Source organism: Eptatretus burgeri, chromosome 13, assembly GCF_056783735.1.
Source record: "Eptatretus burgeri isolate ZD-2024b chromosome 13, Ebu_testis_v1, whole genome shotgun sequence".
NCBI lineage: Eukaryota > Metazoa > Chordata > Myxini > Myxiniformes > Myxinidae > Eptatretus > Eptatretus burgeri.
The window spans coordinates 65,449,524-65,473,446 of record NC_140973.1 but is presented as its reverse complement, the minus strand read 5'-3'; the positions used below and the strand labels follow the sequence as shown (position 1 = coordinate 65,473,446).

Sequence of the window (23,923 nt, the reverse complement as noted above, 5' to 3'; positions counted from 1 at the left end):
CAATGCGCATTGATGGATGAAGGATGAGCACATTGGGGCACGGTGGACAAATTAACTTGATGGCGTAGGATTTTAACTTGGGGTCATCACATCGTGTGACTTGCATACACATCACTACAACGACGGTGTCAGAACCACCACCTCTCCACCAATTACCCTTCCACTTTCTCTTTCTCTCCTGTCCTTTCCCATTTATTCGTCCACCTGCTTGTTATGTCCGCTCATTTCCCCCACCCTGCCAGTGTGTCACCCATTTATTATACATGCCATATAATCCTCTTCCGCAAGTCAAAACCATGTACACAATAAAATATCACTTCCCAAAGAACTGGATTGCTGTTCCTATAAGGCGGTTATCTTTACACTGTGTAATTAGTTGCCGATAATTGCATGCCATTTTCTTCTCGTGCTCCTTAATCCCATATTTTGAAGCATTTGATATTTTTGTATGATCAGCTCTGTGTTTCTGATCCACCACCCATAACCGTTAGGTCCGCGATTATTCTGGAGCGTACACGGTGAGGCTTATTCCGTGCACTCCAGCACCCAGCCGAAGCTACAGCTGGCCCGTTGTATGCGAACCTCATGAATTGCTAACCTTCAACTTGGACATCCGTTTCCAACAGGTTGGGAACACCATGCTATGGTGAAGCTTACACGTACCTAATTGCACACGGAGTGTGTAGCATGGTAAATCGATGCTCATTGCACATCGTCTGGTGGGATGTAGAGCAGAAAAGGCTTCTGGAGAAGTTACCAGCTATAAACATGATGCTTCATATTTGACCTGGACTGTTTTTTTTTTCTTTTCTCCCTCTGTCTCTGCAAGAGTGAGGCTCATTGAAGAGCAGGATTGAATTGACAATGGAGTAGTGGGGCAATGGTTGGGCACAACTAGCAAGGGGATAAACGAACAGGAAAGTAAGAAAAAGGGGAGAGTGAAACACTGAAACCAGCAAGTTTGATTGTTGGGTTAGGAAGGGTTCATAGGGGTGAGGAAGATCATGGAAAATGATGGGGGATGACATGAGGTGGCGATGCACTGCCTGTTTGAAATCTTGGAGGGAAGAGTGAGAAAGAACGGAGTCTGGAAGGTGGTTTCAGAAATGGGAGAAGCAAGGAACAAAGCAGTTGAGGTGAGCAGTCAGCCTAGATTTTAAAATGTGGAGTAATGTACTGCATGTAGGTTATTAACTTTCGAGGCAATTTGCATTTCTAGCGTTGTAACCAGTCTCCATAACAACATACTTCACTTTTTGATGATTATGCTGAAAATCAAGATGGTGGCGAGGGAGATCACAAAGAAGGTGGACTGACGAACAATTCCTGAAATGTCTGATTATTGATGGCATCAAGCATGTTTACATTTACAGGCTATCAGCCACACAGTGTGGCGATGATTGCTAGTCAAGGTTATCCCTACAAGCCAAAATATTCACAACAAACAAGTCAAATATGAAGCACATTACACCAGTGAAACATTGTCCTTCTACCTTTGCTTGGGTTTTATGCAAAACCAGGCTCTCCATATAACACTGGCAAGCTATATACGGCAAGACTAGCCTGTGTACACCAGACCGTTTATCTCTGTAGAATCCCTCTGCTGGACATACAATCTGGTTTCAAACCAATTGCTTTCCATCTTTGCTGACTGCCCATGGCAGAGCATGGCGTGGCAGCTGTTTCTTTCTCATGCATCACCGCAGGAATGCATAATTGTGTCTAATGAAGAATGAAGAGCGTATGGCTCGCGGAGACGCCCTGAGCCAAAAGCTACGTAAACGCCATAGGAAAAAAAAAAAAAACAATGTGAATTATTTGTTTATTTATTACTTTGAAGCTGAACCATCTGTCCCATCACTGTTTAACAAGTGGATTTGTTTGGTTTATTAATTTGGTGTACTTTCAGCTTCTTACTCAGTTTATTCAAAGCATTGTATTGTACAACTGTGGTTCATCACCATTTCACTTTACAATCCCTTTTCCTAGGTCAGTGACCCAGTTGCTGCCAAGTTCAGCTTGAACACTCAGATCTTTCTGCTCAAAAACAAGGCTCTTTGGCTCTCCAATGGTTCTATGGGGTTTGGGGAAGGCACAGATACGGCATTTGACAAAGGTAAACATACTTGTAAATTACCACACTGCAACACCACCAGACAGGCAATTAGAAGGCTGTGACTCTCATTAAGCTACATTTTGGTTTTCAAGAAGATTGTGTGGCATTAATATTCTCTTCTTAATTGTTAACATATCCACAAAATGATTGCTGTGTTCCGCTTAACGCATCAACATGAAGTGTATAGAAGAGAGAGTATTGTGGAAACGCTGCTTCATCGATGTCCTGATGTGTAAAATTGCAGGTTCCATCATTTACGGACGAGTGATGGTGGATCCGGTGCAAAACCTTGGCAACTCATTCATCTGTAACATTGAGAAGGTTTTCCTGTGTACGGGGGCGGATGGCTACGTGCCGAAGTACAATCCTCTTGGCAGGGAGTATGGCTGCCTTGCCAATACACCGTCCCTGCTTCATCACTTCAAGATACTGGTATGAACTCATGAGAGGCACACAGTCAACTTAGGATATACAGTATCTGGAGTCGATTCTTAATAGTGGTTTCGGGCTTCACGGATTGAGTCTCTAATCACTATTTTAAAAGCTTGCTGCCGACCTGACAATGACTTCACCCTGTCTCTCAGGTTCTTTCTCACACCAATCAGTTTTCCCCTCTTATTTACTTTAATCCTCCATTTGTGTACAAGTAAATCTCCAGCATCTAGAAAATGCCTTGATCCAGTCACAGGTTTAAAGACTTGAGTTCAAAGGTTATTCTGACGAGAGTCCGACTTGAAAACTCCAGGCTAAATTTGGGTAATGTGGAGCAAGGTCCGTGCATGGCAAGAGATCTACAAACCATTAGGTCTAAAGTGATCCACTGCATGTCAGGATGAGTTGAGTTTCACAGAAGTAGAAGAAAATGGTGTCTGGTATGGGTGGGAGATTCGATGCTCTGAGGTTGGACTCAGAAAGCTCTATTGATGATATAATTTCTGAGTGTCTGAACAATGACATTAGTGGTGCAATTAATCAGGCTATAGCTGAGTGCAACACAAGTTCAGTTAACATCCATGAAAGTAGACAAAATGTTTGAGGAAAATCTACACAAAGCAAAAATGGTTCCGTCAATGTTGGAAACAATAGCAGCAGTGTTAAACAACCTCTTACGATCGATGGTTCTACTGTGGGTGAGATCGTGACTCAAGTCGGGCCAGCATTGCAATGCATGCTTGTGAGTGTCATAGCTGCAGCTGTTCCTGCATCCATGAAACAAGTGACAGCTGATACGATTGGGGTGCTGGTGAAAGACAGAGAAGAGTCAGACAAACGTTTAGTGCGACTTGTCAAAGCGGTGTAGTTTCAAAGATTCAAATTGGATCGTCATGACCAGTACTCCAGGAAAGACAACATCTGGGTGTTTTGTATCCCTGAGGTTCCATTCGAAGATACAAACCAGTTAATCGTCGGCCTTGCTGCTGATATTGGTGTTAAAATTACAACAGTTGATGTTCGTAGCTCCCTAACGATCCCGGCCAGAGGTTGTAGTCAGAAAGCTTATTCCAATAGGCCTGGTCCTATCATCACTAGATTTGTTCGCAGAGATATCAAATCTAAACTGATGAAAAAAAATAGTACCTCCATGAAAAGAACTGAAAGCAAGTGGAGGTGAATGATGACCTCACCTGCCTGAAAAACAAGTTGGTTCATGAGCTGAGAAGAGATCCTCGTGTGAAACAAGTGTGGACGGTAGAAGGACATATTTACTGTCTGCACTCCGTTGGTGGAAAGGAGATAAAAAGAGTTATTGATTCACTGAACCACCTTTTTAGCATCAGATGGCCAGAGTAAAGTCCATGCCCAAGACTTTCACCTGGATATATAGGCCAGGCTCAACCCCTTTGATTTACCAAATGCTGGCTGTGTTCCTTGTGACAGCATTGACATTTATAACTCTTGTGTCCATATTAAAAAGATAATTGATTCAGATCACTGTTATGCTTCAAATCTGTTTACACCCATCAAGTTTGCAGGTCTCAATGTGTGTGGTGTAGCGAGTAAAGCTAAGCATGGCATTCTTGATGTTTATATGAAGGATTTTGATTTTGTTTGTTTGGGTGAAACCAAAATGAACTCATTTGAAGAGGATTTATTTCCAAACTTCTGCCCAGTGTTTATGGAGAAGAAGTTTCCAACTCACAAGCTTGGTGGGGTGCATGATCTTTGTGCCCTGGTAAAAGATATTCACTTTGACCATATTTCATTCATTCCAGACACCTGCTCAGAAAAAGTTTTCTGGCTGAAGGTCAACAAGGTGGCTTTTGGCTTTGAATTAATTCTTGGTGCTGAATATATTCTGTATGAGGGTTCTGTGTTCCATCACAATCTTATTTTTGATGATATTGCAGAAGACATTATAAACTTCAGTCGTAATTCTGACATACCCTTAATATTAATTGGTGACTTCAATTCAAGAGCCGGTCTTTTCAACGACTTTATTGATGTTGAATTGTTGCTATTGTTGCTGATATTGACAGTTAATAATGACCAATTCAATTGGACTACTTAATTCAATAACAAAATAATAAAATACTTTGGATCCTGAATGACAGATTTAATATTGATACTGTGATCAACAACAATGGTTATGAAATGACTGAACTATGTAAGATCTTATTTGAAGAATGTTAACGGTATGATCAGTGCTGACTTTGGTGAAGAAATTACTCCGGTCATAAACCTAATGGCAAAAGTACGGTCAATTACGTATTGGTGTCACCGTTTCTTCTGTCCAGAATTGTATATTTTCAAGTTGGTTGTCATGGTCCATGTTTGTCTGAAGTTCATAGCCGGCGAGAAGTAATGACAAAAACTGGACTGGTAGTTATATTTGTCATCTATCTCAACAGGCTACTGGTACCAATCTGAATGATTATTTGTTTAATGTTAATCATTTTATGGTTCTGGTTAAATGGCTGCCTGAAAATGCTGAGGACTATATAGATCATCCTCCTTTTAATGCTGAAAATCTTGCGTACTCATCAGAGAAGCTTAATAATGTAAAGTATGATTCACGAGATCAAGATAAGCTTGATGCATTCATAAATCACTTGTGTGATATTTATCTGAATCCTCCAAAGTTGCTAGGTTTGATTAAGGAGAAATCTACATCGAATACACAAAATAGTAAGCCATACAAGCCTCGTAGGACTGGAAGTATTGGTGGTAACAAGCCAACGTTTGACCAAGATAGTCATGAAAAAAGGTCTCAATGTCTCAAAACAAGAAGAAGACGTCATGCAGCGCACAATACTTGCAAAATCCATAAAACAAATTTGACCTCAAAAATAATTGGTGGTTCAATTCAATGACAAATGTGTAACTCCTCTTCAAATTTCAAGTCCATCGGATTAAAATTGACAATTTTAGAAATTCAGCCTATGTTAATCTTTTGGGGTCAATGTTGACCTCAAAAATAATTAGCTAGTTGAATTCAGCGACCTGAAATATAAATCGTCTTCAAATCTCAAGTCAATCGGATGAAAATTGAGGATTTTAGAAATCTCACCAAAGTTGTTGACCTTTGGCATATGTTAACCTTTGGTCAATATTAACTGCAAAAATAATTAGCTGGTTGAATTAATTAACCTGAAATATAAATCCACTTCAAATTTCAAGTCACTCGGATGAAAATTTAACATTTTAGAAATCAGGAAAATTGGTTGACCTTTTGACCTTAAACAATAGGCTTCTTGCGAATGACGAATTCGACCATGTGGTGAAATTTTGTGAAGATCGGTTTAGAATTGTGACCTGCAGGCGATAAACACAGACAAACAGACAAACAAGTCATGCAGAGCACGATACATGCAAAATCCATAAAACAAATTTGACCTCAAAAATAATTGGTGGTTAAATTCAATGACTAAATATGCAACTCCTCTTCAAATATCAAGGCGCTGTCACACCTTGACGATTTAGCCAGCAATGGCAACGTATAAAAATGTATGCAAAACGTTGGCGTACGCTGAAATTTTGATGTTTTTTAAAAAGTTTTGGTCGTATTCATAACATATTGGTCATATGCATAACATATTAGTAACGGGCACAGAACGTTTCGTTGTCTTATAGATAACTTATACCAACGAATGCGTAGCCTGTTGTCGGCGTTCACAACCTATGCCCAACGATAGTTTAACTTAGGCATAGCGTGCTGCACGTATCGCCGACCAACTCGTGGCGTAGCCTGTTAAAAACCTGCCGCACGCCGATTTAAATCATAACCGCCTGAAAATTGAAAGTATCAACCACGCAGTCACACCTTGATGATTTAGCCAGCGTATGCCGACCTATGAAAAATTTGCCGAACCAAGCTGGCACACATCGAATACGTTATGGGTAAGTTGTATATACGTTAAGAGCACGCTGAAAAACGATGAAGAATGCTGTCATATTTCGTGGTACGTCAAGCATGCTGAAAATTTTACGACGTACTCGCCGAATGGCTCACATGTTCCACTACGCTGGGAATAAGTTGTTGGCACGATATGCGATCGTTGACACACGTCGACACAAGTTCCTTGTAAGTTACTCATAAATCGAAACACGTCGAGGTAATGTTTAGCATACCCGAAACTTATTTTCTCCGCCAAGGCACATTTTCTTTTTTTCTCCTTGGCTCCGTGAAGGCACGTGACGAAATATCTGAAGTTTTTGTTGTTGTTGTTGTTTTTTTTTTTTTTTTTTGTTTTTTTAGTCTGTCACGAATTTTAAAATATATTCGGACATTTGCTTTTAAGTTTCGACGTCGACTTGAGAATATCCTCAAACAAAAAATATTCACAGAGGAGGAACTAAGAATAAGACATGAGCAAACTGAAGAGGAAATCGGACGTGACGTAACGGCACGTGACAAAATATCGGAAGTTATTGTTGTTGTTGTTTTTTTTTTTTACGCTGCCAATACGCCATTATATGGTAGCTGTAAATTAGAAACACGTTCAGTAAGTTCTGTGGTCGTCCGGAAGACGTCAATCAAATACGTCTACATACGTCAATATGTGTCGGAGGTACGTTACACATAGGTTCAAAGCACGTTACTCATAGGTTAGAAATAAGTTTTGGGTACGCTAAGCATTACCTCGACGTGTTTCGACTGATGAGTAACTTACAAGTAACGTGCCTCGATATGTGTCAACGATCGCATAACGTGCCTCGACGTGTGTGCAACGATCGTGTAACGTGCCTACAACTTATGGCCATCGTAGCGGAACGCGTGAGTCATACGCTGGCATACGTCGTAAAATTTCAAGCATTCTAAAATTTGAGGACAACCGCAAAGTACAACGATGAAAACCAGCGTACTACTATGTATGGCAGTGTTTTTCAGCGTGCTCTTAACGTATACAAACTTACCCATAATGTATTCAACGTGGGCCAGCTTTTTAGACAAATTTTTCATAAGTCGGAATACGCTAGCGAAATCGTCAAGGTGTGACAGGGCCTTTAACTCAATCAGATGAAAATTGACAATTTCAGAAATTTGGCATATGTTGTCCTTTTGGCTAATGTTGACCTCAAAAATAACAGGTTGGTTTAATTTCAGTGACCTGTAATATAAATCCTCTTCAAATTTCAAGTCAATCGGATAAAAATTGAGGATTTTAGAAATACCACTTTAGTTGTTGACCTTGGGTCTATGTTGACCTTTTGGTCCATGTTGACCTCAAAAATAAATGGTGGTTGAATTCAGTGACCTGAGCTTTTAATCCCCTTTAAATTTCAAGTCAATCGGATGAAAATTGAGGATTTTAGAAATCTCACCGAAGTTGCTGACCTTTGGCCTATGTTGACCTTTTGACTTCAAAAACGATGTCTTCTTCCTGATGACAAACTCTTCCATGTGGTGAAGTTTCATGAAGAATGGTTTAAAATTGTGACCTGTAGGCAATTGACAGACAGACAGAATAAAAAAATGGACGAACCAATGGACTTGAAAAATCTTCTATTTTGCAAGTAATAAAAAATAGGACCATGGGTCCTGAAGCTCACCTGCATCAGGAGCAACAGTCACTCAAACCTCTTTAGACCCCTTTAAACTCTGATTCCTTTATGCCATGAGCAAACTTTGGTACATCACGAGTGATGAAGGTTGTGGTCAAGTTTCATCAAAATCGTGTGTGTAGTTTGGGAGAAGAGAGCAAATACCAATTTGGGGGGGGGCTCGCGACCCCCCCCTCTACCCCCACAGATGCCCTGAGACACTGATGTTTTTTTTCAATGTTGTGAACACACTTTGGTACATCATAGGTAATGAAGGTTGTTGTCAAGTTATTTTAAAATATCAATTTATCTTGACCACAAAGACCCTTGGACCGATCGGCACAACTTTTTTCGGGTATACTCAGGGGGCCCCTACTTAGGTTTTCTACAAAATATTTTCCAAAAAAAAATCGAAAATTTTTACTTTTGAATTTTTTCAGATTTCTCATTGGTCTTATTATTCGAGTTAATCTCCATTGTGGCGGACTCGTTGGCCCAGACGGACACCCCCGCCTGGAGGGCGAAAGTACCCGTTAGTAAATCTATATAATGGAGAGTCTGTATGTTTGTGTGTATGTCCAGTCACTACTCCGAGACCCTTGGGCTGATTGACACAAAATGTTTAAGGTATACTCAAGGAATCCCCACTGAGGTTTTCTACAATATATTTTCCAAAAAACCCCGAAAAATTTTATTTTTGAATTTTTTTCTTATTTCTCATAGGTTTTATGGGTTATTTCTCCATTGTGGTGGACCGGTGGGCCGAGAAGGGCACCCCCACCTGCAGGGCGAAAGTACCTGCTCTGTATTTATGGTGTGTATTTGTCTGTCCCTCTTCGTAAGGATGATTTGAGTAGGGCTTCAAAGGCCAATCTTTCAACACGACTGTGTGTTCACGACAGTCTATTTTTCCAGGATAAAAAAAACTTGAAAAAGATTTTCAAAAAAGAGTAATTTCGTCTCTTCTATTGGAATTGTAGATGGTGACTTGCAAATCGAGCCTCAAAGGCGGCATACAGAAACATTAAAAAAGAAAACAATAAATACAAAGTGCAGGGAGGTTAAATTCACTGCACGTGATGTGGAACAATGCGCACAGCATAAAATGAGTGTTCATTTACATCCAAATGATATGTAATAAATAAAAAAGATATTAGCTCACCTGACGCTCGGCCGAGGATTTAGTCTTTGGCACGCTCACGAGGCTGTGCCATCAAAACGAAACGTCCCAGAAAAAAAAACAGCGTCACATTTGTACGTGTTTTAAACTATTTTTTTTTCTTGCAATGAAACTTGATATCTTCCAGTCTCCTTGAATATTTGAAATAAAATAACACCAACCCGTCATTTTGACGGGTTTTTATACCAGTAAATAAAGTCACGGTTGTGGGGATAGATGGAGGAATTTCATAGGAAAGTTAGGATTGAATAGAGTTGTTTGGTCCGTGGACGTGTAGGAGACATTTCGATGTAATCAAGTAGGGAAGAATAAGTTTCCCCAGTATGTAATCACCCCTCTGTGACTTTTCCCGATGTTTTTATCTTTCAACATCAGCAATAAAGTTGGGGAAACATGTCCCTCAAACAACTACAAGCAAACGTGCCGAGCAGGCAGAAGCCTCCAAGGGTGACGGCGGGTGAAATCACGCCCCTGAGGCTGATGATTGATGGGCGTGACGTCCGAGGCTCACCAGGGTTAGGCGTGACGTCGAAGAGGAGAGTGGAGTTCAGGGTGAATGCATGCACAAGGCAGAGTTGAGTTGAGGGAAGGAACGCATGCGGTCAAGAAAGAACGTAGTTAGGAGATGGCCTGTAAGAACAGGGCTTTACAGCTGGCTTTCCTTTGATGTACGAGGAGGATGGCACGATTCATGTATTCGTGTTGAGGCGATTTGACTCGTGGTGAAGCAAGATACTGGCCTTTGGCTCTTGGTTTGGTCTTGAGGCCAACTGATGCATGAAGCAGCTGCACTGGGTCTCTGACCCTTGGTGTTGAGCACCGCTCGCGGATTGCCTGGCTTACATTTTGTCCCACTATGTGAGAATCGACTTGGCGCCATTTTACACGTCTACACATACAGATGGAAGCGCCTCAATTCCAGGTTCCACAGGGACAGCTCTGGGGTAAGCTGAGTGCAAGAATAAAAGGAGGGATTTTCTTTTCTTTCGTTTTCCGCTTTGTCTGTATTTAGGTCCATGTGTGGAGGTGTCTTGACTTCGACTTTTATTTACTTCGCGTTGTTATCATTACCTTTTGATCATGTCCTTTGTAAATATTTGTCTATTTTCATGAAATGTTTTTTGTCAAGGTCTGTGAACAACCCCCTTCTGGTAAAACTACCAAAATCACGAATCACTGCTCACCTTCACTCTTTCATTCCTTTTTTCCCCCAACTTTGGAATAAACTCCCTCACTCTGTTCAATCCCATTCTTCCCTCCATACCTTCAAAACAGCTGTTCACCACCACCTCTTATCATCCCTCATCCAAATCCTTGATCTTTTCTACCCCCGTTAATCCACCCCAAACCCACCTCCTTCAAATTTCCTGCTTTCCTTCCTGAAAGTCCCAGTACTGTTCATCTTGTATACCCCATGTTCCCTGCCCCATCCCTCTCCCTTCCACAGATCTCCTAATGTCTCTGTTCCCTATTGTTTTGTCCTTCCCACTCCCACCCCTCTTGTTTCATGCCCCCCTTGCTGTGTGTTGTGTGTTAGCTCTTGCACGAGCCTCAACAATATATACAAAAAAAAGAAAGAAAAAGTGTTCATTTTAAGTAACTGTATCTGTATTTGTAGTGGGGTTCGAGGATAATAACCCCCCCCCCCCCTTTGCATCTATCTCTGCTGTGCTCCTCCATCCCTCTGCCAATGTGCCTTTTTCCCACGCGCTCATTAATCTACGAGTTTCGGCTGTTCTCCTCCAAGGTAGAATTTCGGCTGTCCCAGGGCTGGCGGTGTTAACCGCCCGTCACCATAATTTGGGTTGGGGGGTTAAACATGACTGGCCACCCCCATGGCAATATATAAAATAGAGCGGTATCTATGTATGTATGTATGTCTGGCAACTACTTTGAGATCTTGGGCCGATCAACACCAACAACGTGAGGTTTTAGACTTTGGCATGCTCATCACAAGCATTCGATATGGTCTGGCACCACTCCCTGCTCACCAAACTCTCTTTTTATGGTATCCAAGGCAATTTCCACTCATGGCTCACAAACTTCCTCTCCTGTCGCAGTCAACACGTTTTTCCTAAATGCAATTTCCTAAATGGAATTCTCTCAACTCCTCTTCCTGTCCAGGCTGGAGATCATCAAGGCAGTGTTCTGGGTCCTGTGCTTTTTCTGGTTTTCATCAATGATCTCTCTGACTGGAAAAATCCTCTTTATCTCTTTGCTGATGACTCCGGTCTCTGCCGTACCATCTGTCATCCCTCAGATCGGCAGGCAGCAGCCTCTTTACTCTCTGCAGATCTGGATAAAATCACAAGCTGGTCCAACACATGGAACATGTCTCTCAACCCTAACAAATCTCACAATCTCACTATGTCTCTCTGAAAAGGACCATCTTGAACCCCCACCCCCAATCTACTTTCTCAACAATCCTCTTGAAGAAGTCCTTTTATGCAAGGTTTTGGGCCTCACCATCTGCCATGATCTTTCCTGGGAAAGCCACATTTCCAAGCTGGCCTCCAAAGCCAGTCGCCGACTGGGCACCCTCCATCATGCAGAGTCCTCCCTCGGCCCACCTGAGCTCCTGACCACATACAAAGCTTTCGTCCGCAGCCTGATGGAGTACTGCTCTCCCCTCTGGACTGGTGCTCCTGCCTCACAATCAGCTCGGATTCACACTGTGGAAGCCAAGGCTTTTAGGATCATTGGTATCTCCCGTGATGAAGCTGAGTCTTTGGGTTTCTCACTCTCGTTACAGGCAATTCGGTGGTCTCTCTGTCTTCTACCATCTCCTCTCTTGCCCCCCCTCCTCCCCCTGCTCTGTCTGCTATCTGTCCTCCCAAATTTCTGCAGGGTGCTCAAGATCCACCAGCAACCTCCTTCTCGTGAAACTGCCAAAATTAAGAATTACTGCTCACCTTCACTATTTCTTTCCTATTTTTTTTTCCCTGCCTCTGGAACAAACTCCCACACTCTCTTCAATCCCACTCTTCTCTCCATGTCTTCAAAACAGCTGTTCACCACCTTTTCATATCTTCCCCCATCCCAAACCATGATCTTTTCTCTCCCTGTTAATCCACCCCAAACCCACCTCCTTCAAATTCCCTGCTTTCCTTCCTGAAAATCCCTGTAGTATCTATCTTGTATACCCCGTGTTCCCCACCCCATCCCTCTCCCTGCCACAGATCTCCTTATTTTATGTCTCTGTTCCCTACTGTTTTGTGCTTTCCTCTCCTGCCCCTCTTGTCTCCTGTTCCCTTTATTATATGTTCTCTGTGTTAGCTCTTATATGAGCATCGACAATGTAGACAAAAAAAAGTCAAGGTATACTCAGGGGTCCCTAATTTGGTTTCAAAAAAATTTCGAAAATTTAGATGTTTTTCAGAGTTCTTGAAGATGTATTATTTGGGTTATTTCTCCATTGTGGAAGACCAATGGGCCAAGAAGGGCACTCCCACTCAGATGGCGGGTGCACCCGCTAGTACAGTACTGCATAAAGAAAACAAATTGCACTTCAAGAAATATGATGAAAGTGATGTGTGGCTTTTTACAGGCCAGATCAGGAGAGACAGGCAAATTACCCCCTCCCTGTCGGTCATTAATGATCCTGCTTGGTTTTATTGATAATTCTCCTGCAACTTGTTTGTTGTGCAGGTGCTTAAAATCCCAAATATTGTTGTCCTCAGTCAGAGCACCTTTCCAAATATTATGTCTGCAAATAATGTTGGAACAAATCTCGGTCAGCAGAGCAAACTTTGCAATCTCCAAGAGTACACAATATTATGAATGGTCTCAGGAGGTTTTGCATACAATCTTTTATCCAGGACAAAGCTCAGCCAGAAATGCAGACGACAACGTTTTGGAGTATACCGTTTCACGCTCACTTCGCAAGTGATGTCCCAGATGCAAAGCCCCTAATCCAGCAAACAGGGTCTGATGGATTCCAAATGGACTCAACATCTTTATTCCAGGTGAGGATGCATGTTATACTTCATCCATGGGCACAATAGCATAAATGTAATTCTTTATTGGTTGTTGTTGTTGTTAAATGATACTACTGTCACTACGATTACGACTACTTTAACAGTCCCAGTTATTCCCACGTTACGTCAACGGTCCCAGTTATTCCCACCTTCAAGTGTTGCCTTGGAACACTTCTGTCCCTAGTCTTTCATGAACAGGATAACTATGCCTGATGTTTGAAGATGATTTGGGCAGAAATTTGTAAATTGTTCAGGGTAGCGGTGAGAACTCACCAACTCTTCGTGAATTATAACATGGGATCTTTGACATCCACCACCGACCAGTCCAAGCAGATAGATTATCCAGCTTAACATCTTTCTTGAGGAGGTCATGCATCGATGTGTTTATCTCGTTTATATCTATGTCGGGATGTGTACCCAGGCTGGACAGCTCAGAGGCGAGTCTGCACAACTCCAAATTGCCCTGCCAACGTAAATCTTACTACTACCTGAACTAATATGAATGGCTGCCACCATGCATAAAATCATTCCTGTCCTTCACAAATATAACCTCATAATGAAGAGTTGCAATTTTGTTTATAAAATTAAGTTTGAGGACCAAAAGCACAAGACATGACTGCATCAATCGTTATTACAGTTACTAATATGCAAGCCCAACACCATTTTGCCATTTGTATCATTATCCTAATTTGCTGTGCTCACGAACAAACCATGAGGTCTTCGGAATTGATTCATCTTTTTTGGCAAAATCCGTTCAGTTACATAATGTACAAGTACAAAACGTTTTCTCTTCTTCACGCTGTAGAGGTGCCCAAAAGTTTCCGATCAAGAAAGTACATACGGGTGTACAAATGGCACACCAACATACCGACTCGGCTTGATCCTGCACCCTCGTGGGGAATATCAAGGAGCAGATGTTTTGAGACTTTTCGCTGTCAAAGCAGCGGTGAGCTGCTTAATGAACTCAGCATGAAGCAAAGTAATTGTAATAAACAACCCCAAGAAGGATTATGGAAATCTACTCCACGATGAGAATCATGAACAGAAAAAATCCCAAGGACTCTTATCTCGTCTCGTCACCCAAGCAAGTGCTTACAAGGACAATGGGGCAGGTTATGACAATAATGGGATCGTGGTGAGTGGGAGACGCTATGGCAATAATCGAAATCGCTGGCATTTAGCGATGTGCCGATGAGGCCTGTGCACTTACGCCCATCATTGACTGACTATACCTCTTGGCCCGTTTTGGTGATGATGTCTCATGCGTTCCGTCACAGCTTCCAAACACACAAAGTAGTTAATTTTCTTTCATCACAGTCAACATTTTGGAGATGCTCTTTTAATATCCAATTTCTTATCAGGAACATTCAACTCTTGACCACTTTCAGTTTTGGTAGAAATTTAACGATGACCGCAGAATTTCAGGTGATTATGAATGCGTGCAGAGGTTTCGGCAAAAAGGACTTATTTTTTACTGAACACTGCCTTAATTAGGTCTTCATGTGATATCTCCTATTACTGTGTAAGTACTTGAGACAAATGCCATGCTGCACAGTGATATAAGCAACATGCAGCCATTATTAGCAAGATTAATTTTACGGGCAGTGGAGTTAATCAAGGAAATCGTCATGGGTGTATATCAGAAAAAGAATTAGGTTCATAATATTGCCTTGAGAAACAGCAGCTTCCAAGGAGAGCAACTCACCGCTTGTCCATACAGAGGAAGTCTGCCAACCAACGTTGGAATGGACTCCGTTTGCCGAAGACGGAAAGCAGGATGCCAGACTGTGTTAAAAGCGTGGAATGTGTCGAGAGAGGCTGCTCTGACCTTTTTCTCGAGGTTCAGGGGCTATAATCCACTGCTGAGTCAGAAGAATTGAACGAAACATGTTCGAGCCAGACTGGCAACTAAATTATTATGTTGGTTGTTCACTCGAGGGACTGCAACACATCTTTGACCTTGCTTTATAACAGCCTTTGTACAAGTACAAACATACTTGAGACGCAGGAAGCTGTTCAGTCCATCATGCTTGACGTATCCATATCATTTTCTGAATTTATTTAATTACTATATAGGGTCTGGCAGGATACCCGAGAGGTATGTGACCTCGCGTTTGAGCTGTCTAGCCTGGGTTTGAATGCCAACCCAGCTATAAACCTTCAACCTGATGTTTTGCATGCAGGGCGATGCATCATTGTGTGCCCTATCCTTCTGATGGCCGTTAAACTTGGTGTTCCATCTGCAAGCATTATTTAAAATTCCCAAGGTGTCCTTCATGAAGAGTATGTGAGTTATTGCATGCTCCCTGGCAAAATTTCAAATTCCTGCCACCTTCAGTCGAATGCAAGGCCTGGCCAGCCGGATCGTGTTCGACTTGGGCCAAAATGACCCCATAAGAAGATGGGAATAATTGAGGCCATGAGAGAAGTCAGAGATTTCATTACTACATAAAACTTTCGATTTCTGAGGTTATTTAATGTGTGCAATCGACAGTCTTTGTTGCTGAAGGTCCACTCATTTAAAGACCATTTCGACAATACCTTTGATATTATTCAGAGGAGGATGTGCTTTGTAATGCAAGGTCCTCTGCTGACACCATAACAACACATCAAATTTGACTCCGCTGGAGACCAAACCTCAGGTCGAAATTTACAGAAAAACTTAAAGTTGAGATGTGAGCAACCCCAGCCACTGAGCCATCATTTGGCCCCAAAAACAGTTTTTACAATTGGGGAAAACGATGGCAATTTCATAAAACAGGATGTGTTGTTGGCCAAACCTGGATGCGAGATGAGATCAGAAATAGTTTATAAAGCCACGCAAGACAACTCGAGACAGAAGAAGACATTGTGGAGGTGATCGTGTGTGTGTGTGTGTGTGTGTGTGTGTGTGTGTGTGTGTGTGTGTGTGTGTGTGTGTGTGTGTGTGTGTGTGTGTGTGTGTGTGTGTGTGTGTGTGTGTGTGTGTGTGTGTGTGTGTGTCAAACTTAACAATTGTCTATCTATTGAAGTATTTGCCTCAACCCAAAACTTCCCGCCCTTCATTATTCCTGATGCTTTCCTTCCTCTGTCCTCTTGCAGGTCGAAGCAGGCCGTGAGTGGTACATCCATGCTGTCTACACAATGCGAGCGCACTCGGCTGCCAGCCGTGGCATCGATAAACGCAGCTTGGACAATATCCATCATTCTGTAGCTGTTGCTGGGGGCCATGTGCGAGCGCCTCGTGATTACCTCGGTGACACTGTTCCACAGGAAGTGCAGTATATTGGTGTGGAAGACCAACGCGGCACTAACATGCAGCATGTGATGTTAGAAAGGTCTATTCGCAAGGGCTCCGATGGTCAAGAGATATCATTTCCTTTTGATGGCATCTCCAAAATCTTACCAGCAGAGCAACAGCCATCGGAGGCCATTGGTACCTCTATACTCGTGGCTGTGGCACTTTTGATTCTGGCAATCGTCGTTACAATGGTCACGGCTGTTGTGATACGCCAGCAGAGAAGAAGGCAAAATGCAATGGGTGGACATGTGAAGACCAGGAGGGCCGACCAGTCGAAACCAGTCCCGATTCGACCACACATCACCGTGGACAGCACAGAAGTCTAGAAAAAGGCATCCTAAAGAATGCTCAACCAGCTTATGGTGCTTGGTTGGAAATTGTTGACAGTATCCCACATCTGCATCTTTTTCCCAGCACACAACGGTACAAGGGGCCTGATGATGCAGGTTGTGTAAAACTGGATCCCATTCCATTGTTACTGCTAATGGACAATTCATAGGTAAAGTGCTGATAAGGAAGGTTTTCATTGTTGTTGTTGTTGTTGTTGGCAACGGTGGTGGTGTTCAAGGGTCATTGTAGGAAAGCCACCGTTTCAGTTTCACAAAATGAAACGGGAAATGAGGAAGAAATGGAGAAGAGGAGGAAAGTTAAAAACAAATTGCGGAGAACTACAAGTCAAACGCGATGCTGAGACCATGGTTCCTGTGAGAATGTTGGGTTTGATTATTATCGGTGCTAAATACGAATGATGCTGTAATAAGCAAAACACATTGAACCTCTTTTCTACTAAGTTCACCTCCTTGTTGGAGCAAGTTCAAAAACACAAGTTAATTTGAGCGATATGAGGTGTTTTGTAACAGGCTCTCATAAAGATGAAACATTTTTTTGATTAATTATGACATGATAATACCAAAAACAAGCAAATAAATAATAATACAAAAACAAGCAAATAATGCATAGCACAATACTTGGGAAATCCAAATAAACAATATGCTTCCAGGTTTTGATTGGTGAACCAATTCAGTGACCCAATATGCAAGTTCTGTTCAAACTAATAAAGTACCCAACCAGGAGGGTCGAGTTTGTGCATTACTTGCTGAAAAAAGTATGTGTATTACAAGTCTGGAGACGGCGATGGTTCACGAGCAATGTACACGGTTCGCCTTTTTTATTTTTTGACCTTCGAGGGGACGCTACGGGCAAACTGACGGGAATCGGGAAAAACGTAAATGATGAAAGTTGTAGTACTCAAAGAGCACTACTTGCATACCAACTTTCATTCGAAACAATTGAAAACCCTAGGAGCTCGATGCCCAATTTATAGATTTTTTTGACATTTTCTAAGTTCGTGACCTTGTGACCTTGACCTTGGAACGAAAATGAAAATCGAGCTCCTTGGGGCTATGCAGGTGCCATTGGGCTAACCAAATACCGAAACCCCTGCCAGATTTGACAAACCCCCTCGGAGAAGATGTAACTTGAAATCGGCTACCCCGTAAAAACACATGTTTTTTGGGCGTGGCTCCACCCATAATGGGCGCAGCATGCCCATTCTCAGGAAAACACAACTAGATCATGATACAAACCTCCCACCAAAATTTTATCAGGATCGGATCAAAACCCACGGAGCTATGCTTGGGAAAGATAGACAGACACCCATAACGAATATAGTGGTCACTTACTGACTCGTGAACCAACAAGAAGACTATAAATGTTTTTGTGGTGTGCGTCTAAACTGGTCTAACAGGTCTAAGGTGCCTAAAGGGTGCAAAGGTCGAAAGGGTTTAAGTATTTCAAAGCGTGTATAAGGGGTCTAAAGGCCTAAGAGGTGTAATGGGGTATAAAGATCTAAAGGGTATTTTCCAATCGTAGTGACAGGTCAAAATGGGTGTGAAGAGTCAGTGTCCAAAGAGGGTCCAATGGGTCCAAAAATTTAAGGGAAAGGGATCGAAGCAGTCTAAAGGGTGCAAAGATTTATGTGACCTTGAACTTTAACCGTTTGACCTCAAACAATGGACTTCATGCTTGTGATCACATCTTCCAGGTGGTTAAGAGTAAAACTGCGACCAGTAGGCGATTGACATGCATTCAGACAGACAGAATAACAGACCGGACCAACCAATATACTTTCAAATCTTCGTTTTCGCGAGTAACAAATTAGACTATAAAAATTAATCTCAAAGGTTTTTCGTTTTGACGAGAGACCACGGCATTGACTGCAAACGACATTGAAGCGTGCACTTTGTATCATCCACCTGGCATTGGAGTTGGTGCTAAATAATGACAAACACTCAAGTGTGGCATGTTATATGATGCTCACACGTGGAAGAAGGAAATGGCATGCACGTTAATATAACATGCATTTCAAACTGTGTACATTTCATTTTTGTTTGCAATACTTTAATTCATTTGTAAAAATTGAAATGATCACAATCGCATAATGTCACCTACGTCGTCAGAGTGGCGACCCGTCGGGGGTGGTGACCCTGACCAAGAGATTCCCTTGGCAGAACCGACGCTCTGTAAAGAATACATTGATGATGATGTTGATGATGACAAGGAGATAATGTCACTGTCATAAGCTATGTCGCTGTCATTCCAGGTCAAAATACCAAACTGATGTGTGGAAGCTTTTGATCTTTTTTCGAATGTAGTACATGGTTGCAGGTGGCATCATTTTGCTGGGGCATGGCTGTGCCACTGATGCAGCACCCCCTATCGGTTAGAGCAGGAATGGGGAATTTGTTCAGGGTGCTGGTGATAACTCGCCAACTCACCGTGGAGAACACCGTGTGATCTTTAGCATCCACGGACAAATGCTGGCAGGCGGGAGACCCAGTTTAACGTCCATCCGAGGCACACACGCACACACACTGATGCCTCAACACCAGGTTGTAGTTTATAGCTGGTTCAAGATTTGAACCCAGGCTGAACAGTTCAGAGATGAGTGTGCATACCTCGAGGCTATCCCGCCAACACACAGCATTTGATAATGCAAGACTTTGTCAAACTTGAATAAATATGTCTGCTTCAGCAGTGTATATACATTGTATGACATCAAAAATGGGAATCCAATGCTTTTTTAAAATTTAATTCTGATTGAGCTCACCATGACTCTGGACAAACTTGTATGGCCAGGAGCTCACATTACAAAGGTTGGCCCATTTGGATCTGTGGAAGGTGTTTTCAAATCTTCTCGACGCAGAAGATCATGATTAAGGTTTCTCCTATCAGATCGTTGCTGAGTCTTTAAAATTAAAATAAATAAATAAATCTTCTCTGCGACATTCTTTGTCCTCTCATGTTGTAGGAGTATGTCCTCAATCAAGGCACGCAAGAAAGCCTTCCAGTCTATGTACTTCCTTGAAGACCGAGGAAAACTTGGTTTTGCATTCTCTGCTGAAACCTTCTCCAGCTTCTGAGCTATTTAACCACTTTACTGACTCGTTAGTGGGGCAACAGTGCAACCTCTATAACTCTTCCACTGGTCATGACCAGTTTGTAAACTTCACTCACTAAGTGGAAGAAAGTCGAGGCACAGGAGGAGGTGAAATCGTCCATCAGGCCGATGCTGTGCCATATCTATGCCCCAATGATACATTAAATCCGTTTAGTTTACCTTGATGTATCAATCTCTTTCTCATCATTAACTTAATCCAACGACATCCACATACTTATAATAATTAACTTTCCTAAACAATTTAATCCCTTGGCAGAGAATTTAAAGTAGTTCTCCTATTGCTCCAAAGTGCAGCACCCCCCTCCCCTGCACCAGGATGGTAGTTTTAGTCAGATTAGACTCTACAGTGAAAGAGATTCATGGCAAATTCCCTTTATTGTGTTTTCCTTTCTTCCAGTAGTATTTTGTGTTCATCCCAAGTTTCCCTGAATGTTAGTTAAGAGTCAACAATAAAGTATCGATTCGATGCTGATCTGATCAATGGAACATGTCCTTCAATGCTGGAAAATCTCACTATCTCACTTGTCACTCTGAAAGGATCATCAAATAAACCCACCTGTCTGTTTCCATGTTCAGCCACTGGAGCAAGTATAGTCTCTTGAACTTCTTAGTGTAGTAGATAGTAGAAAATCGTGCAAATTATGATACAAGCATCAAATTTGGCATTTCTGTTCTGCAGGGCTTTCTGATCAAATCTGCCCGATTGGCCATTTGAAAAGCCAAATTTTGAAAAAAAAAAAAAAACTTCAAAATAATTTGAAGTCACAGCTGGCTGAAATTCTTGAAGCGCAAGTGAACATCCCAGACAGAGAACCAAGGGGAGATGCAGTCATCATTGATGACTCAGCACTTATCAATGCCCTACCTCCACGCACTTCAAAGATATTTAATCTTCTTCTTCCTCTTTCGGCTTGCTCCCGTTAGGGGTCGCCACAGTGGATCAACCGTCTCCATTTCGCTCTATCTTCCACATCTTCCATTGACACTCCAACCACCCGCATGTCCACCCTCACCGCATCCATGAACCTCTTCTTTGGCCTTCCTCTTCTCCTCCTGCCTGGCGGCTCCATCTTCAACATCCTTCTCCCGATATACTCCGTTTCCCTCCTGTGCACATGTCCAAACCATCTCAATCTCACCTCTCTCACTTTGTCTCCAAACCGTCCTACCTGCGCTGTCCCTCTAATATACTCATTTCTTATCCTATCCATCCTCGTCACTCCCAATGAGAATCGCAGCATCTTTAACTCTGCCACCTACAGCTCCGCTTCCTGTCTTTTTGTTAGTGCCACCGCCTCCAAACCATACAACATAGCTGGTCTCACTACCGTCTTATATACTTTCCCCTTCACTCTTGCAGCTACCCTTCTGTCACAAATCACTCCTGCAACTCTTCTCCACCCACTCCATCCTGCCTGCACTCTCTTTTTCACTTCTCTCCCACACTCTCCGTTACTTTGGACAGTTGATCCCAAGTATTTAAACCCATCCACCTTCCCCACCTCAACTCCTTGCAACCGCACCATACCACCACCCTCCCTCTCATTTACGCACATGTACTCCGTCTTACTCCTACTGACTATCATTCCCCTTCTCTCCAGTGCGTACCTCCACCTCTCAAGGCTCGATTCAGCCTGCTCCCTACTCTCCCTACAGATCATGATGTCATCCGCGAACATCATAGTCCATGGAGACTCCAGTCTGATCTCGTCCGTCAACCTGTCCATCACCATTGCAAACAGGAAAGGGCTCAGAGTCGATCCTTGGTGCAATCCCACTTTAACCTTAAACTGGTCCGTCATTCCTACCGCACACCTCACCGCTGTCACACTGTCCTCATACATATCCTGCACGATCCTCACATACTTCTCCACCACTCCCGACTTCCTCATACAATGCCACAACTCCTCTCTTGGCACCCTATCATAAGCTTTCTCTAAATCCACAAACACACAATGTAACTCTTTCTGGCCTTCCCTATACTTCTCCATCAACATTGTCAGAGCAAACATCGCATCAGTGGTGCTCTTTCCTGGCATAAACCCATATTGCTGCTCACAGATCGTCACCTCTCCTCTCAACCGAGCTTCCACGACTCTTTCCCACAACTTCATGGTGTGGCTTAACAACTTTATCCCTCTGTAATTTCCACAGCTCTGCACATCACCCTTATTCTTGAAAATCGGAACCAGTACACTTAATCTCCACTCCTCCGGCATCCTCTCACTTTCCAAGACTTTATTAAACAATCTGGTTAACAACCCCACTGCCATCTCTCCTTAGCACTTCCATGCCTCCAGTGGTATACCATCTGGGCCAACCACCTTTCCACTTTTCATCTTCTTCATAGCAGTCCTCACTTCATCCTTACTGATCCACCCCACTTCCAGATTCACTATCTCCACCTCTTCCAACCTTCTCTCTCTCTCATTTTCTTCATTCATCAGCTCCTCAAAGTACTCCATCCACATTCTCAACACACTCTCCTCGCTCGTCAGCACATTCCCATTTGTGTCCTTTATCACCCTAACCTGCAGCACATCCTTCCCAGCTCGGTGCCTCTGTCTTGCCAATCGGTATAAATCCTTTTCCCCTTCTTTTGTATCCAACTTCTCATACAGCTCGTCATATGCCTTTTCCTTGGCCTTTGCCACCTCTCTTTTTGCTTTTCGACGCCACTCCTTGTACTCCTGCCTACTTTCTTCATCTCTCTGACTATCCCACTTCTTTTTCGCCAACCCCTTCTTCCTTATACTTTCCTGTACTTCCTCATTCCACCACCAAGTCTCCATATCTTCCTTCCTCTGTCCAGATGTCACACTAAGTACCTTCCTAGCTATCTCCCTCACAACTTCTGCTGTCGTTGCCCAATCATCCCACCCATCTTTACCACCATCCAACGCCTGTCTCACCTCCTCCCTAAATTTCACGCAACAGTCTTCCTCCTTCAGCTTCCACCATCTGGTCCTTGGTTCAGCCCTCACTCTCTTCCCCAACCTCACCTCTAAAGTCATCCTACAGACCACCAATCGATGCTGTCGAGCTACACTCTCCCCTGCCACAACCTTACAGTCACTAATCTCTTTCAGGTTGCATCTCCTACTTAAGATGTAATCCACCTGTGTGCACTTTCCTCCACTCTTGTATGTCACCCTGTGTTCCTCCTTCTTCTTGAAATACATATTTACCACTGCCATTTCCATTCTTTTTGCAAACTCTACCACCATTTGCCCTTCCACATTTCTCTTGTTGAGACCGTACCTCCCCATCACCTCCTCATCCTCTTTATTCCCTTCCCCAACATGTCCATTGAAATCTGCTCCAATCACCACTCTTTCATCCTTGGATACACTCTCCACCACTTCATCTAACTCACTCCAGAAATCTTATTTATATTCCATCTCACACCCCATATGTGGGGCATATGCACTGATGACATTCATCATCACCCCTTCAATTTCCAACTTCACACTCATCACTCGGTCAGACACTCTCCTCGCCTCCAATACCCTCTTGACATAATCTTCCTTCAGGATTACCCCGACACCATTTCTCCTCCCATCCACACCATGGTAGAACAGTTTGAAACCACCTCCAATGCTCCTCGCCTTACTCCCCATCCACTTGGTCTCTTGTACACATAGTATGTCCACCTTTCTTCTCTCCATCATATCAGCCAACTCTCGCCCTTTGCCAGTCATCGTCCCAACATTCAGAGTTCCAACTCTCACCTCCACACTTCTACCCTTCCCCCTCTCCCACTGCCTCCTGACTCGCCTTCCCCGTCTCCTTCTCCTCCTTCGCCCAGCAGTAGCACAATTTCCACTGGTACCCTGCTGACCACCGGTACCGGTGGCGGCCGTTGGTAACCCGGGCCTCGACCGATCCGGTATGGAAATTCGTTTTGTTGTCTGCATAATGATTTGGC

General features: G+C 42.9%; 1 protein-coding gene and 1 long non-coding RNA gene across 2 annotated transcripts in view; one reads left to right on the top strand and one right to left on the bottom strand.

Annotated features, from left to right (window-relative positions):
• LOC147014671 (FRAS1-related extracellular matrix protein 2-like) overlaps positions 1 to 21,125 on the top strand; it is a 171,599-nt gene extending 150,474 nt beyond the window's left edge. The window contains exons 20-24 of the mRNA XM_085850663.1: positions 492 to 626; positions 1,990 to 2,116; positions 2,361 to 2,548; positions 13,097 to 13,243; positions 16,337 to 21,125. Coding sequence (XP_085706789.1) covers positions 492 to 626; positions 1,990 to 2,116; positions 2,361 to 2,548; positions 13,097 to 13,243; positions 16,337 to 16,861 — 1,122 coding nt within the window. The 3' untranslated portion in view covers positions 16,862 to 21,125. The remainder of the gene's footprint in view (positions 1 to 491; positions 627 to 1,989; positions 2,117 to 2,360; positions 2,549 to 13,096; positions 13,244 to 16,336) is intronic.
• On the bottom strand, positions 644 to 16,001 carry LOC147014672 (uncharacterized). Its single transcript, XR_015050414.1, has 3 exons — positions 14,961 to 16,001; positions 7,880 to 7,996; positions 644 to 2,074 (listed from the first exon to the last, which is right to left on the bottom strand). It is a non-coding gene; the product is annotated as an uncharacterized LOC147014672 (long non-coding RNA).
• Positions 21,126 to 23,923: the final 2,798 nt, after the last annotated feature.